The sequence below is a fragment of the Malaclemys terrapin genome, chromosome 11 (genome assembly GCF_027887155.1).
Source record: "Malaclemys terrapin pileata isolate rMalTer1 chromosome 11, rMalTer1.hap1, whole genome shotgun sequence".
NCBI classification, from domain to species: domain Eukaryota; kingdom Metazoa; phylum Chordata; order Testudines; family Emydidae; genus Malaclemys; species Malaclemys terrapin.
Genome location: NC_071515.1, coordinates 61,061,093 through 61,074,428, shown reverse-complemented (window position 1 = coordinate 61,074,428; position 13,336 = coordinate 61,061,093). Strand labels below are relative to the sequence as shown.

At 39.0% G+C, this 13,336-nt stretch overlaps 1 protein-coding gene across 1 annotated transcript in view; it reads left to right on the top strand.

Moving 5' to 3' along the window:
- Positions 1-13,336, top strand: part of THSD7B (thrombospondin type 1 domain containing 7B) — a 509,128-nt gene that overhangs the window by 236,621 nt on the left and 259,171 nt on the right. The window contains exon 7 of the mRNA XM_054043281.1: positions 2,036-2,233. Within this exon, the coding sequence (XP_053899256.1) occupies positions 2,036-2,233 (198 nt within the window). The remainder of the gene's footprint in view (positions 1-2,035; positions 2,234-13,336) is intronic.

Sequence of the window (13,336 nt, the reverse complement as noted above, 5' to 3'; positions counted from 1 at the left end):
AAAGTCCTGGTGTAGGGGGCACGCTGGGTGTGGAGCTGGAAGGCGGGAGGAGAATGTCAGGCTCAGAGTTGCAGCATGTAGCAGTGTGGAGATTCCGGGCAGTGCTGGGGGCTCATAGGGCAGCCTGGGAAGTCTGCTGCAATTTAGGCAGACATGAGAACCTGTCTAAATTATGCTGGGAGCAGCCCCCACCTCCAGGGTTGGGAGGATGCAAAAGTGGTTTAAAGCTATCTCAGCCCCACTTGCCCCTGGGCTGCGAGTTCTGTGCTGTGGTGGTGTGCAGCACAGAATCACCCCGTTAGTTTCTAAATGTATTCTCTATGTTAAGTATTTAAAGAATGGCCCTCATCAATCACACGCCAAGGGGCAAGTCTCCTCATTTGAAAATGTTGCCCAATGTTTTCAGAAAGTGGAATTTTTGTAATTGTGAGTTTTCTAAGATGGTTAGAGTTGGTTTGAATGTGTCAAGTAAAAAGGTCAAAAAAGGCCTTTTTGCAAAATGGAAATGTTTGTAAAATCATTTCATTTAAAACAATTTCTTTTTGCTTGTTGAAAAGTGTTGAAAGCAACCACTGAAGCAAATTCTGCTCATAGTTCTTTGGCATGGTTTTCCTCATATTTTGTTTCTTGGCCATGGAGTTTTGTGGCCTCCAACCACGCTCTGTCCCATGTCCTCTGTCTGGGATGTTGGTGTAGTAGAGACTCAGAGGGAAGTGTGCTGTTTTCTGAATCACCAGCCCTACTTTCTGCAGCACCAAATGTTTTCTCTAGAAGATTTCCATCCAGGTACGGACTTGCTTCCTCCAACTCTGCTGAGTCAATGAGTCCTAATGAGAACATTGCTTGGTGCAGAATGGCTGAACACCATGGTAAATCCACCAATTCAAACCATGGATATAGCTAGTTTATACTCTATCATATCCAAAACAAGCCCATGCTGAAAGACAATTACTTGCATACTAGCTCCATTATTGAATATAGCATCATGACTTTTGTTTTCATTCAAATGGCATTAAATTATGTACTCAGTTCTTTAATTATTTTTGTAACCTTTTTCTTCCAATATTAAATTTGAATCTCCCACTTTAAAATGATGTTATTTTGAGGGGGTCCAATATGAATTATATATCTTCAAAAAGCAGAGTAATTATTTCTCAGTAAACTGCCCTTTTGTATCTCAGAACAAGATTTTTCAATCTCAGAGTCCCAGAAGGAGGTTAACTGTGGTTTAGATTTTGAATTACTTGTTTGGTTGTCTTTATCTTTTAAAAATTGTATTTTCATCATGACATATATAGTTTTTACTTTATGTCCATGTATTTGGACATATGTTTTACATCCAAGTTCAGTGAAAAGGCATGTATTGGATCAAATGGCAGTGGAATTGGGGGATGGGTTGTGGTGGAAATCAAGACCACTGGAATTCTGCAACCAACATTATGTTTGCAGTGACAAAACTGTAAATAGAGAGAGATACATTCTGTCTTTTTTTTTCTTTTTTTTTGCAAGGCCAGTGAGCTTGCAAATATTTAGAAGGCCTTATGAATAAGGCTAAGATTTAGCCATGGGTATTTTTAGTAAAAGTCATGGACGAGTCATGGACAATAAAAATCCACGGCCCCGTGACCTGTCCATGGCTTGTACTATATACCCCTGTCTAAATCTTGAGTGTTCTGGGGGGCTCCGGGAGTACAGCTGCTGGACTGGAGGGGGGGGGTCTGGGGTGCCTGCTGGTGCTCGGGGGGCAGGGGTGTAAGCGCAAGGGGCGGCCTGGGACTGGCGCCGCCACCATTGCTGGTCGGGGGTGGCAGTGCTGGCTCAGGACCGCCACTGCTGGCGGGGTGGGAGGCAGTGTGACTGGAATCTGTGACCTCTGACAGACTCGTAGCCTTACTTATGAACATTGCTATACTGTTTTTTTTATTAAAAATACAGTTTGAAATGCCTTAGAATTCCACATGCCCTATATATCAACTTTTGCAGGCAAAATATCTTAATACTGTTGATAAAAAATTTCTCTGTTCTGTCTTTCTAGGATTTAGAATGAGACAAAGGCAGGTTATTATGGAACCCATTGGTATGTCTCAGGGTTGTCCACACTTAGTAGAATCTATTCCTTGTGAAGACCCAATGTGTTACCAGTGGGTCATTTCCGAAGGAGCCTGTGTACCTGATCATGGAAAATGTGGGCATGGAAATCGCATACTGACAGCCATATGCAAGAACAATAAAGGTAGGTGCAGCTAATTTTAAGTTGGTCACCTTCAAATGTGCATCTTGTTTTGTGTGTTCCTTTAAAATCTATTTTTGCTAAAGGGCAATTGCAAAGACTTATTATTATAGCAGTGTATTTAATTTAATGTGAAACACCAGATTTTGGAATGGGATCTGAGTTTCCCCAAAGTCTAGAGCTATTATTATCTGGGATTCTGGTTTGAGCCCATCTCTGATTAAAATGAAATGACTCACTGCCGCAAGTCATTTATTGGTGTTATGACTTTCACCCCTCCCTAAAGTAATATATTAGCAGTGTAATATTAATGGCCTGATTCTGCCCGTTTCCTTCCTGCATTCATGTTGTAGTACTTATGCCAGTACTCTCATCGAGGTCAATAGGACTATTTGAATACGATTACTCAGCATGCGTAAGGGTATCAGAATCAGGCTCTTTGCATTTCCACTAACGTAGCACTAAATTCTTTCACAAAAAATCTGGAATACTTTTCTCATCATAGCAGCTGTTTAAGAGAGCATACTGAGGGAAGCTTAGTTGTGCTGCCAAGATTAATTACGCTACAAGAATCTGATGTTATGTAAATGAAAAGATTTGTGCTGAGTAATACTGTATTTACTTGCCAGCAGTTTGAGACCGACCTTGTGTTCAGTTTACAACCTGTTAATAATGCATAAAGCACATATTTTATAGGAAGTTTACAAACAAGCAATGAGGGCTTATTTCTCATACGCAATTTGAAATGCAGCCAACAGTTTCATCAGTCTCGATAAGGTCAGTGTTGTCAGATCTCTAGATTATATTACGTAAGGCATGATTTTGCAGCCCTTAATCACAGTAAGTTGTACTATCGGGTCAAAACTGGCAAAGTTTGGAACTTGCCAGTTTAATGCTATATCTGAGATGGAGATGATTCTTCCATTGCATGGGGTTTGAAGCCATTACAGGAAACAGTTCCAAGTCTATAACAAGTTGAGTTAATTGGCATGTGTTTAAGAATATGTTGAGAGATATACTGCATTAGAACCTGATCAACAAATAAATAACAGCTGCTAATCTGCTGAAGAGCAAAGATCCCTTTGAAATATGTATGAATGTGTATGTGGCTTTTTTGTGTTCTTAGACTTAGTGGGCCAAATCCTCAGCTGCTGTAAATAGCTCCAGTGGAGTTAGGGGGTAGCTGAGTGTCTTCTAAGTGGTCTCTGGGGTGATGTGATAATAATTTAGGCTGAATTCTGCAGTGACGTGTGAGCAGGTGGATCCTTGGGCTGGTGTGGAACCCCATTGAGGCTACCCACTGGTGCAACGGTTCACCTGTGTGCATCTTTTGGCAGGATTGGGGTCTTAAACTTGTGTCAACTTCAAACTCAGAAAAAACGTGCGAGGTCACAAAGTCACAAACCCGGGGTGATCTCTGATCATGGCAGCATGTTGCTCTGTAGTAATGATACATGCCGAGACATCCCAATTTTGGGGCATCTCTCTGCTGGTTTGTCCAACAAGAAATTGGAAGTCTCAGTGTAGTTTTTTCACTTTCAGTCATTCAGCTCATGATGAGACATGTGGGAGGGTTTTTTTTTGGTTCTGTCAGGTTTGCTTTCATGTTTACAGAGTGCTTTCCAGTTAGTCTCCTTGAGAATGGAAAAAATATATATATTCTGAATGTCTACTGGAAGTGAGAGTGTGATTGAAACCTTTCTTCTAGCATTGCAAGAGTAGCACAAAAATCCCTTTTGAATTTCAGCTGGGGATTTTGGACAGTTTCTTTGTCACTATAACTGAACATTTGTTTTGCTTGTCCAACCCTAATTTGGGAGATTTCACAAGACATACCATAGCTCATTTGACAGGTTGGAAACATTCATGGATGCTCTTTTAAAACCTTCCTCAATCTCTATTGCAGTAGGATTTATTTACCACAGAGTCCTAGAAATCCAAGTTGAAAAAAGGGCTGTTTGTCTTGTTCATCCTTCTATGAATCTACTTAATACCATTAATTGCTTTGGTTATAGTTTCCAGTCCTTACACAGTGCTGTCTTAGGCAAAATTGCTATTGAAATCAATGGGCTATTTGCCTAAATAAGAATTGTGGGACTGAACATCAAAATTGCGCAGAGTCTTCAGTGGGACTAGTAACTAAATTGCGCTCTTAAGAGGAAGTTGTGACAAATCACAAGGCACACCAGGTATGGCGGCAATGGCATAAAAGAAGTACTAATACTTAGAACTTGCATAGTTGATACATGTTCAAAGCACTGCATTAACTATTGTCCTGTTGTAAACCTTTAGCATAGCTGCTTCACATGCTGATAGGTTCATTAGTCTTTTCGATGTCTGCTGCTGCATCCTGAAATCCAGTCACTTGTCTAGTTCCCTGATGCCAGTGTGCTATCCAATATTGACATCAGTATTCAGCACTGCATACACCTTCAGGATTGCTGACTTGCTAAAGAGACAAAGAATAAATTATTTGGGCCCTGGAATGTTACAAAACCCTATTTCCTTGATGAATGTAATACCTCATTAACAATAAAGTTCAGGTTGTGACAGGTACATTGAATTTAGAATACTCTGGTGGTTCTGTGTATGCTTGCATACCCAATTTCTTCCTCTTGATATTAGTGCCAGCCTTTTCTCCATGACTGTCTTTTTAATTATTACTATATGTCAGTTTATCTTTTTTAACATTTCAGGGACACTGTTCTGTCAATCCTTGCCCTGTTGGTAACTAATCTTGAAGAAACCACAAAAGTGACCATTAATATTTTCTGGAGTTCCAAATGTGTCCACATACCTAACCCCAAGTGTCTTGATTTTATAATATAGATTAAAAATATTAGAGTAATAATTCACTTTGATTTCAGCTGCAGTTGTGATCTATATACATTAATTTGCAATGCTCTTTCTTCAGGAACGGTAAAAATCTCCTTTTTCCTGTGACACTTCTAAAGGACTCTAGCGTAGGAAGGTCAAGCTTACTATGAATCCTCAGAGTTGTGTAAAGTAGCCATTTATTTGAGTACACAAGGTTTAGACAGAATGAGAACAGAGGGTTATTTCAGTGATGTATCTAAAGATTCCAGTGTTATAAGACAGTATCTTTTCTTAAGGGATACATACCAATTTCAATCACATTCCATTTAATTGTATTTCCTCTGTAATTAGACTAGACATCTAGGATGTTTTTGTTTCTTAAATCTGCTATTCCAGGCAGAAGATGGCCATGTAATCCTGGTTTAGTGCCCCATAGCTCAGGATGTCCACGGAGGTTCTGTAATTAGCAGTCAGAGCCCATATCTTTATAATTTGCTCTGTAGTTTTTTTTCATGGCTCAGTTATGGTTAGAGTTGTGGAGAGTGTAGGAGGATTACAGAGTTCATAATCTCTGTTCATAATCATCTAATTATCTTGTGCTCTGCCTGTCAGTTTATTGCATGTATTTGTTGACTCTCATTTTATCCTTAGTTTGTAAACTATTTGGGACAGCCCATCTTTTTGCTGTGTGTGAAAACAATGCCTGGCACAATAAGGGTGTGGAGGGGGGGGAATCCTTGACTGATGTCCTGAAGCAGTATTACAATACAAATAATATAATAAGGATAAAAGGAAATAATTTGTGTAACGGAGAGGGATTTATACAAGATGTCTCATCCAAATAAAATGTTTCCATAAGTGGGTTTTTATTTAATTATTTAGCAGTTCCTTCATTAGCAAGACATATTACTTAAAAGATCAGTGTGCAAAATGATAGGCAGGGGAAAGACAAGGAAAGCTTAAAGCCAACTGAGAAAAGATGCACATGGTAGTATCGTGGATTAGATTATTAAATTGTATCCTTAGCAGATCTGGGTGTATAATTCAAAACAAGTAGTTTCTATGACAACTCAACCTTTTCTCTGTTCACAAATTATCTGTGAGCTGATCTGATTTTCTCTAATTTGTTATTTGAAATTGCTCAACAAATAATTTCTATTAATAATTCTCAGTTTTTAACATTTTCCTGAGGAATTTGTTGCCAGTATTTGATATTTGAACTCTTTTGATTGGACACACAGGTGAGAGAGTGTATTACTGTTCCCTGGTTGGATGAGAGTAACTCTTGAAATATTCACATTCATTTTTTCTTTGCACAAATATGGTCCATTTGCCTAAAATTCACTTGTTTCTGTGAATAGTTCCTGCCAGTAAATGTTCTTTACTAAAATATTCTTGGTAAGTAGATACAAAGACATGACCAACTCTTGTTTAAAATTACAAATAAATATTTGAGCAGTATTTTTTGCAAAATTCATATAGCTCTAGGTGGCTCTCCAGGTATTACTTGGTAGTGAAATGTACACTTAAAGGTTGTAATGGCAAGAATGAATATTCCATACAGTACCTAGAAGGAAACTCAAGATTGTAATAGGGTTGAGAGCAAGATCTGTATGTAAAAAGGTCAATCCAATTAGGAGGTTAAATTTGCGTGGCTTTGTATGAAATTTCCCTGTTTTTTCATTTAGATGCCAAGAAAAATTAATGTTGAAACACTGTTACTGTCTAAAGTTCAGATGGAGAGATGTAGGAACTGTCTTAATTATTAGTATATTCCCCCATCCATATTAAGCTGACTTTTTTTAAAGCAATTGTAAACAGATTGAAGCAATATAAATGCTAAAGAGGAGTGCTGGAGTGTGATTTTTAAGAAATGTATATTGTATTGCATGTAGGCTGTGAACAAACAAGGGCTGTGGTTGGTAGTTCATTCTAGTTTCTCTGTTACATACTTAAAATAAATGAAATGAAATAAAAAGCTTTCATAATATAACAAGTGTGACTCATGCAAATAATCTATCCGTTTTTTCAAGTATTTAAGAAATGTTAGCGTCTTAAAATGATTGTAAGGAAGGGTGAATTAAAATAGTTTTTACAGTCCTATGGACTGAATCTTAGCTATTGGCAATGTCTGTACATTGATTATAAAATGTTTGGGTTTTTTTATTTTAAAGCCAATCAGTCAGTGTTCTGCTAGTCAGCAATCTGCTTTATTGTAATACCCATATTTGTTAATTTGCTTTTTGCTGGTCCTATACCTAGCAAGAAAACAAATTAATAACAAAAGATTATTCTGTGATACTGAACCAAAATAAGTGCCTATGTGATCAAACAGAAGAAAAAATCTTTTGAAATAAATTAGCAAAAATCAGTAAATCTTGCATTCGTACTTTAGAAAGCAAACACTATCGTTCTGTGATTTCACTGGTTTAATATTTTCATACCATGTTTCTAGATACTAACTATAATCAAATAAGTATTATTTCTAGTTAGTGGTAAAACAAGAGAATGGAGGACATGAGAAATGTAGGACCAGATCGTATGCAGTGCTGAGCACTCTCAACAACTTTTCACGCTGCAGGTTCAGGCCCTTACTGATATTAGAGTTCTTTAAACTGTGTGGGACTCTGTAAAGATAATAGTCTAGAAATAGAACATGCTATTGTCCTTATTGTGGGAGCTGTCTTGGTGGCAGAACACTTTAGTAAAGTATTCTCATTGAGGCTGATAATAGAGTGAAAAACCGACTGGCTGCAAGCTACAATAATAACTTAAGCAAAGGGAGTTAGCAGACGTAGATCTAGCTGTAATTATACCTGATGTCAACCAAGGAACCTTAGCAGTGATAGATATGGGTCTGCACAAGCAACAGGAAAGAAGATTTATGAAAATCAATTCTTGCTGTGTGAAAAATGAATCATTATCATCATTTTAACTGTGTTACTTTGGGCTGATTTAAACAATTTTGTGCTTCTAACACTAGCGTTTTAAAGACAGGGCTCAGGAGTCTTTACAGGGGCTGGTGAATGCAAGAAGCATACAAAACAGGAATATTCTTTAGACTTTGTTTACTTGCTAAGCATTCCATGCTGGTTTTCATAATGACCATTTTTTAAATGTATTAATCCTATTAGTAGGTTTGCTTTTTAGAAGGAATCCATTTAGTACTTCTAATGGCTCCAGTCACGCATAGGTTAAATATAATAATTTCCTTTTATTTAACCATATTTTCTTTTAGAAACAATGCTTTGGGGTTTTACACAGTCAGTGGTTGGAACTGGAAAGCATTGGTATCACTCCAGCTCCCCCTGGCAGTTTGAGTTATCAGACCTTAAAATCACAACATTCTGATTACTATCTTGATATTTCGGTCCCATTCCCCCACTTTATTGTTGTCACACTTGGATTAAGGCAATGCAGGGCTCCAGACACACCATGTGACAGGCCCCTATGGCTCCACTACTGTAGCCCTGAACAGTGACCTTTGCCCCTTGCTTGGAGCGGCAGGCAGTGGTGTGGAGGCATCTTTCTAACATGAGGAGCAGCAGCGAGGATCCCGTCTGTCACTCAGAGAGGCAAGTGTTTAGCAGCATGGAGGCTCACCCTGGTATCTTGGAAAGGTGGTCCAGGCCCACTGCACTCTTCCTCTCCTGCCATACAGAGTCCACTGTTGGGATGTGTTGGTGGGCCCCACTCCACTGCAATGGGTCTTGGAGTCAGCACTTTGTTGAGATTCATCAGGAAGTTTGCCCCTCTCAGAGCCTTTTTTTCCCAGGCTATCTACAGACTTAGGCAAACTCCACTACATCAGTTACACTCACAATCACGAGGGATAAAAACATACTTTCTTTTTTAAAACGAAAAATTAAATTTAAAATATGTAAATGTAAGCTCAAATTCAAGATCTGTTGCCCTAGGTATGGACCAATAGTAGTTATACCCCAATGCAGCCTTAAATTATTGTTCTTGTTCTCTTTCTCACATATATGTACATGCTCATTTTAACTGTGAGGTGATTTTAGCAGCCAATAATCTCATACACTGCCACAGTCGGGGTTAAGGCTATACCATTTGAAAGCTGAGATTCCAAATTGTTATTAGCTCTACCAGTTCTTGAGAAAGCAATCGCTGAAATCCTGTTGAAATTCAAGTGGGGACTGAAGGGAAGCACGGTAATCAAAGTGATGTCATTTTAAGATCCAATATTGTGCTCTGCCAGGACTTAAAAGGAATACACTATACCAGAAATGAGTAAATAAATAATTTTTGGCTCCGTGCTGGTGTTTTGGGAGGAGGAAGGGAGGGTTTTTTCAGCTGATACCATTTCTTGCATTTGAACTGAATTCACAAATAGTTTTGGTGCCTGAAAAATGCATTTTTCGGCAAATTTATTATTAGCTGAAAAAATTTCACCCTACTCTAATCTATACCACTGGAAGGCTGGGGACTCTTTGGGGTGGCATACTAATTGTGGTGTTCTTAGCTATATAACTATATATCTTTATTTCCTATACGCCGCAACTTTCAACCTCTAAGAACTATTGCATACAGGGGTCGGCAACCTTTCAGAAGTGGTGTGCCGTATCTTCATTTATTCACTCCAATTGAAGGTTTCGCGTGCCAGTAATACATTTTAACATTTTTAGAAGGTCTCTTTCTATAAGTCTATAATATATAACTAAACTATTGTCTTATGTAAAGTAAATAAGGTTTCAAAATGTTTAAGAAGCTTCATTTAAAATTAAATTAAAATGCAGAGCCCTCCGGACCAGTGGCCAGGACCCAGGCAGTGTGAGTTCCACTGAAAATCAGCTCGTGTGCTGCCTTACTGTAAAGTAAGGGCAGTGGTATAACATTGTAACACAAACACGTCTATCTTATGAGCATTTTAATAATCTTTACTCATATAAGAGGACTGGCAAACATGGTTCACTTGCTTGGGAAGACAGCGGTTCAGAAAGTCTAAATAATTTATGTAGTGATTATGCTTGCATACATAAATATCAGGTGGTAGATATGCACCTTGAAGTCAGGCATGTCGCAGCAAAATTCAGGCTAAATCATGGCTGTGCTTTTTCCAGTTGTGGCATATGCTTTCAGTGTGGGATGGTGGGGCTCTTTCCTCCACCTTTATGGCAACCACAAAGAAGGCAGGCAGGATGTAGACCCAGCATTATTTTTTAGTACTTGGCTATTTGGCTGGCAGATGTTGTGGATGGTGATCTTTGATTCAAAAGGGACAGGCAGGCTGATTAGGGATGAGGCAAAGGCCCATGGTTCCTGTGCTCTATATCAGCAAGTCTGAGGGCCACTGGTGAGGTGCTCCTCACCAAGTGCCCCTTGAAATATTCTACCTAAGTCTGCCCGGCATAGCCAGAATGCCTCAGAGCACTGTCACATGACAGCTAAAGTTCCCCATTCCCTGAGCTCTTCAGAGAGGAGCAAGGTTATAACTTGGCCCTTCTTAGTATTCTACTGTAGTTAATGGCCCCCAACCACTTCAAAGACAGTTTCTAGATCCTCAGATGATCTCAGCTGTTATAATGGAGCATATGGAGAAAGGCAGTCTATTCTGTAGCAATGTTTCAAACCACAGAGAGGGTCTAATTCTCACAGGTGCTGAGCACCAGCCACTCCAACAGTAGCAGCAGCAGGTATTCAGTCCATCTGAAAACCAAGCTCCTTAGAACTTGGAGAATTGAAACAGTTGGAGTTGCACCTTTGAGCATATGGGAATTGCAGCAATTTTTTTAAAGACAAACATCAGCACATTACAACCAGTTGTAGTACTGCCCTTTTTTATTTTAAATGTTATGAAATGAGTTTGACACACGTTGATCTATGTTTGTGATAAAGGTTATCTAAAGAGCATGGCGAGTCTGAGTGACCTGCAAGGCTGTTAAATTGGAGCTGTAGGTTAGAGTCTACTGAATAGAATCATTAAAATTTATCTATCTGTCTAGTTCAAAATATATAATTTTCAGCTATTCATTCAAGAGGTGCCTACAGCTGGTCAGAAGAATTTTGTTCAGGTCAGCCACCTTTTTTATTCTTTCAATTACCTGACTAAGAAAATCCTCCACTTATTGTATTGAATAGCAGTGCACTTAATTTTTTCATTTGAAAAAACTTAGGATAGATTTTTTTTCTCTCCTTTAAGTGGATTCTAGATACAATCCTATATGTATTGCTGTAATGCATAGCTTAAAGAATAATACCTAGAAATGCCAATAGCAATAGCCCTTTTACTCTGTGAAACAAAGCATGCAGCATAAAATACACTTTCAACTGTTTTTAAACTAAATATAACTTCACCTTTTTATTTTATAAACAGAGAGTTCATTTTCTTTTCAGAGATTTTATTCCTCAACAAACACTGATTAAACAGGAGGGATATGTAAATGAGCAAAACTGGATGCTTTACACTTTTTTGAGCTCTACTCGAAAATGATTAAATTGTGAACAGATGAAAAGTATTGAAATGAGTGTGGAAAAAATGTTTTCAGAAAGGGTAGGAGATTGAACAGATTAATATGGAAAAAAGCTCCAGGAGCAGACTTCTTCTGGAGCTGCAGCTCTAGATCTTGAGTGAACCTCCTCACAGAACTATTTATACAATTTAGACATCACTAAACAAGTTTCAGAAGTAGGTAAGAATTTCACCTTTTGGTCTTCAAAAGCAAGGAAATAGTCAATTAAGACTGCATTGTATTCTTCCAGTTTGTAATCCAGTAAAAATGGGCTATACCTGGAACCAGCTAGAGCAAATGGCCCAGGATAAAGGACTCTGGAGATCTGTGGTTGGCGGCCCATACCCCGACTGGGGTGACGGGCATGAGTGAGTGAGTGAGTTAGCAGTAGACAGTGTAAAACACTGGGGGTGAGGTTCCGTGCTGAACCTCATAGGCTATATCTACACTGCATTGTAAAACCTGCTGCAGCGAGTCTGAGCCTAGGTCAACAGATTTTGGGTTCTCAGGCTTGGGCTACAATGCTAAAAATAGCCATGTAGATGTTTGAACTCAGCCTGGCGCTCAGACTCTGAAGCTCAGAGAGGGTTTGAGCATGAGCTCCTGCCCAATGTCTTCACTGCTATTTTTAGTGCCGTAGTCCAAATCCTGCGAGCCTGCGTCTGTCAACCCAGGCTCTGAGACTCTCTGCTGTGGTTTTAAAAACAAAGTGTAGACGTACCCTTGGAGCTGCAGCACAGAACCCCAATCCCAAGTGGATGGGGGATATGGTGGCATTAAGCCATTTTTGCATCTCCCAATCCTAGGCTACTCTGGGGCCTAAGTTACAGCTGACTGCCCTATGGGCAGCAGCATTGTTCAGAATCTCCAGATGCTGCATACTGTAGCCCCACCCCAACACACCTCTCATGTCCTGAGCCCATCTCCCTACACCAGGGCTTGAAAGGGGGTCCTCTGAGGACAGCCTTATTGCTATCGTCCGTATAGCCTGCATCAGGAAAATCCTCCTCTGGCTAGATATGGGGCTTTTATTGCCTTTGCGTACTGTTGTGACCTGGAAGAAATCACGCCACTTCCCTCTATTTCACTTTCCCATCTGTAGAATGGAGATGACAATGCTCATCCACTTTTGTAAAGCCCTTTTAAGATCTGTAGATAGGTAGTTTTATATAAGTGCTAAGTATCAACTCCATTCTTAACTCACCTCATTGTATGTAGGTATTATAGCATATCACATGTAACACTTTTTTTGGAGAACCCTGTGACCAAGAAACAGTGGAGCACACAGCAGGTTGTCGTGTGGTGAATCATTCATTTAGGATGGCTTCCTAATTTGCTCAAATGAGGGGACTGGTAATAGACAGCAGGACAGAGATGCTTAGGAGAGAAATGATCAATTATTTATCTTTTAAAGTATTTACAGTGCTTTTACAGTGTATTTACAGTGCTTTTAAAAAATAAAATACCAAAAGTCAGCCTGTAGCATGTGTGACATTTTTTACTGTTTCTAATGGCCAGAAAATTGTCAAATTACTAGTTTAATATGGATGGCACTAGTAATGAAAACTTTGTAAACTTCTGAGAGGTTTTCACACAACAGAATTGGCCTTTTAAACAGTCTAAAGAGGGTACAAATGAAACAGAAGAGTATACAAATAAATGACCAGTGGTATTTTGCCCTTGATCCATGAAGTCTTATTGATGGCATTGGGAGTTTATATAAATATTAAGGATGAAATATGGCTCACAGAAGTAAAAGCAGTTTCAGGGGGGAGTTAATTCAGTTCTGTATGTGATATAATTGCTTAGGGTCTCTGCA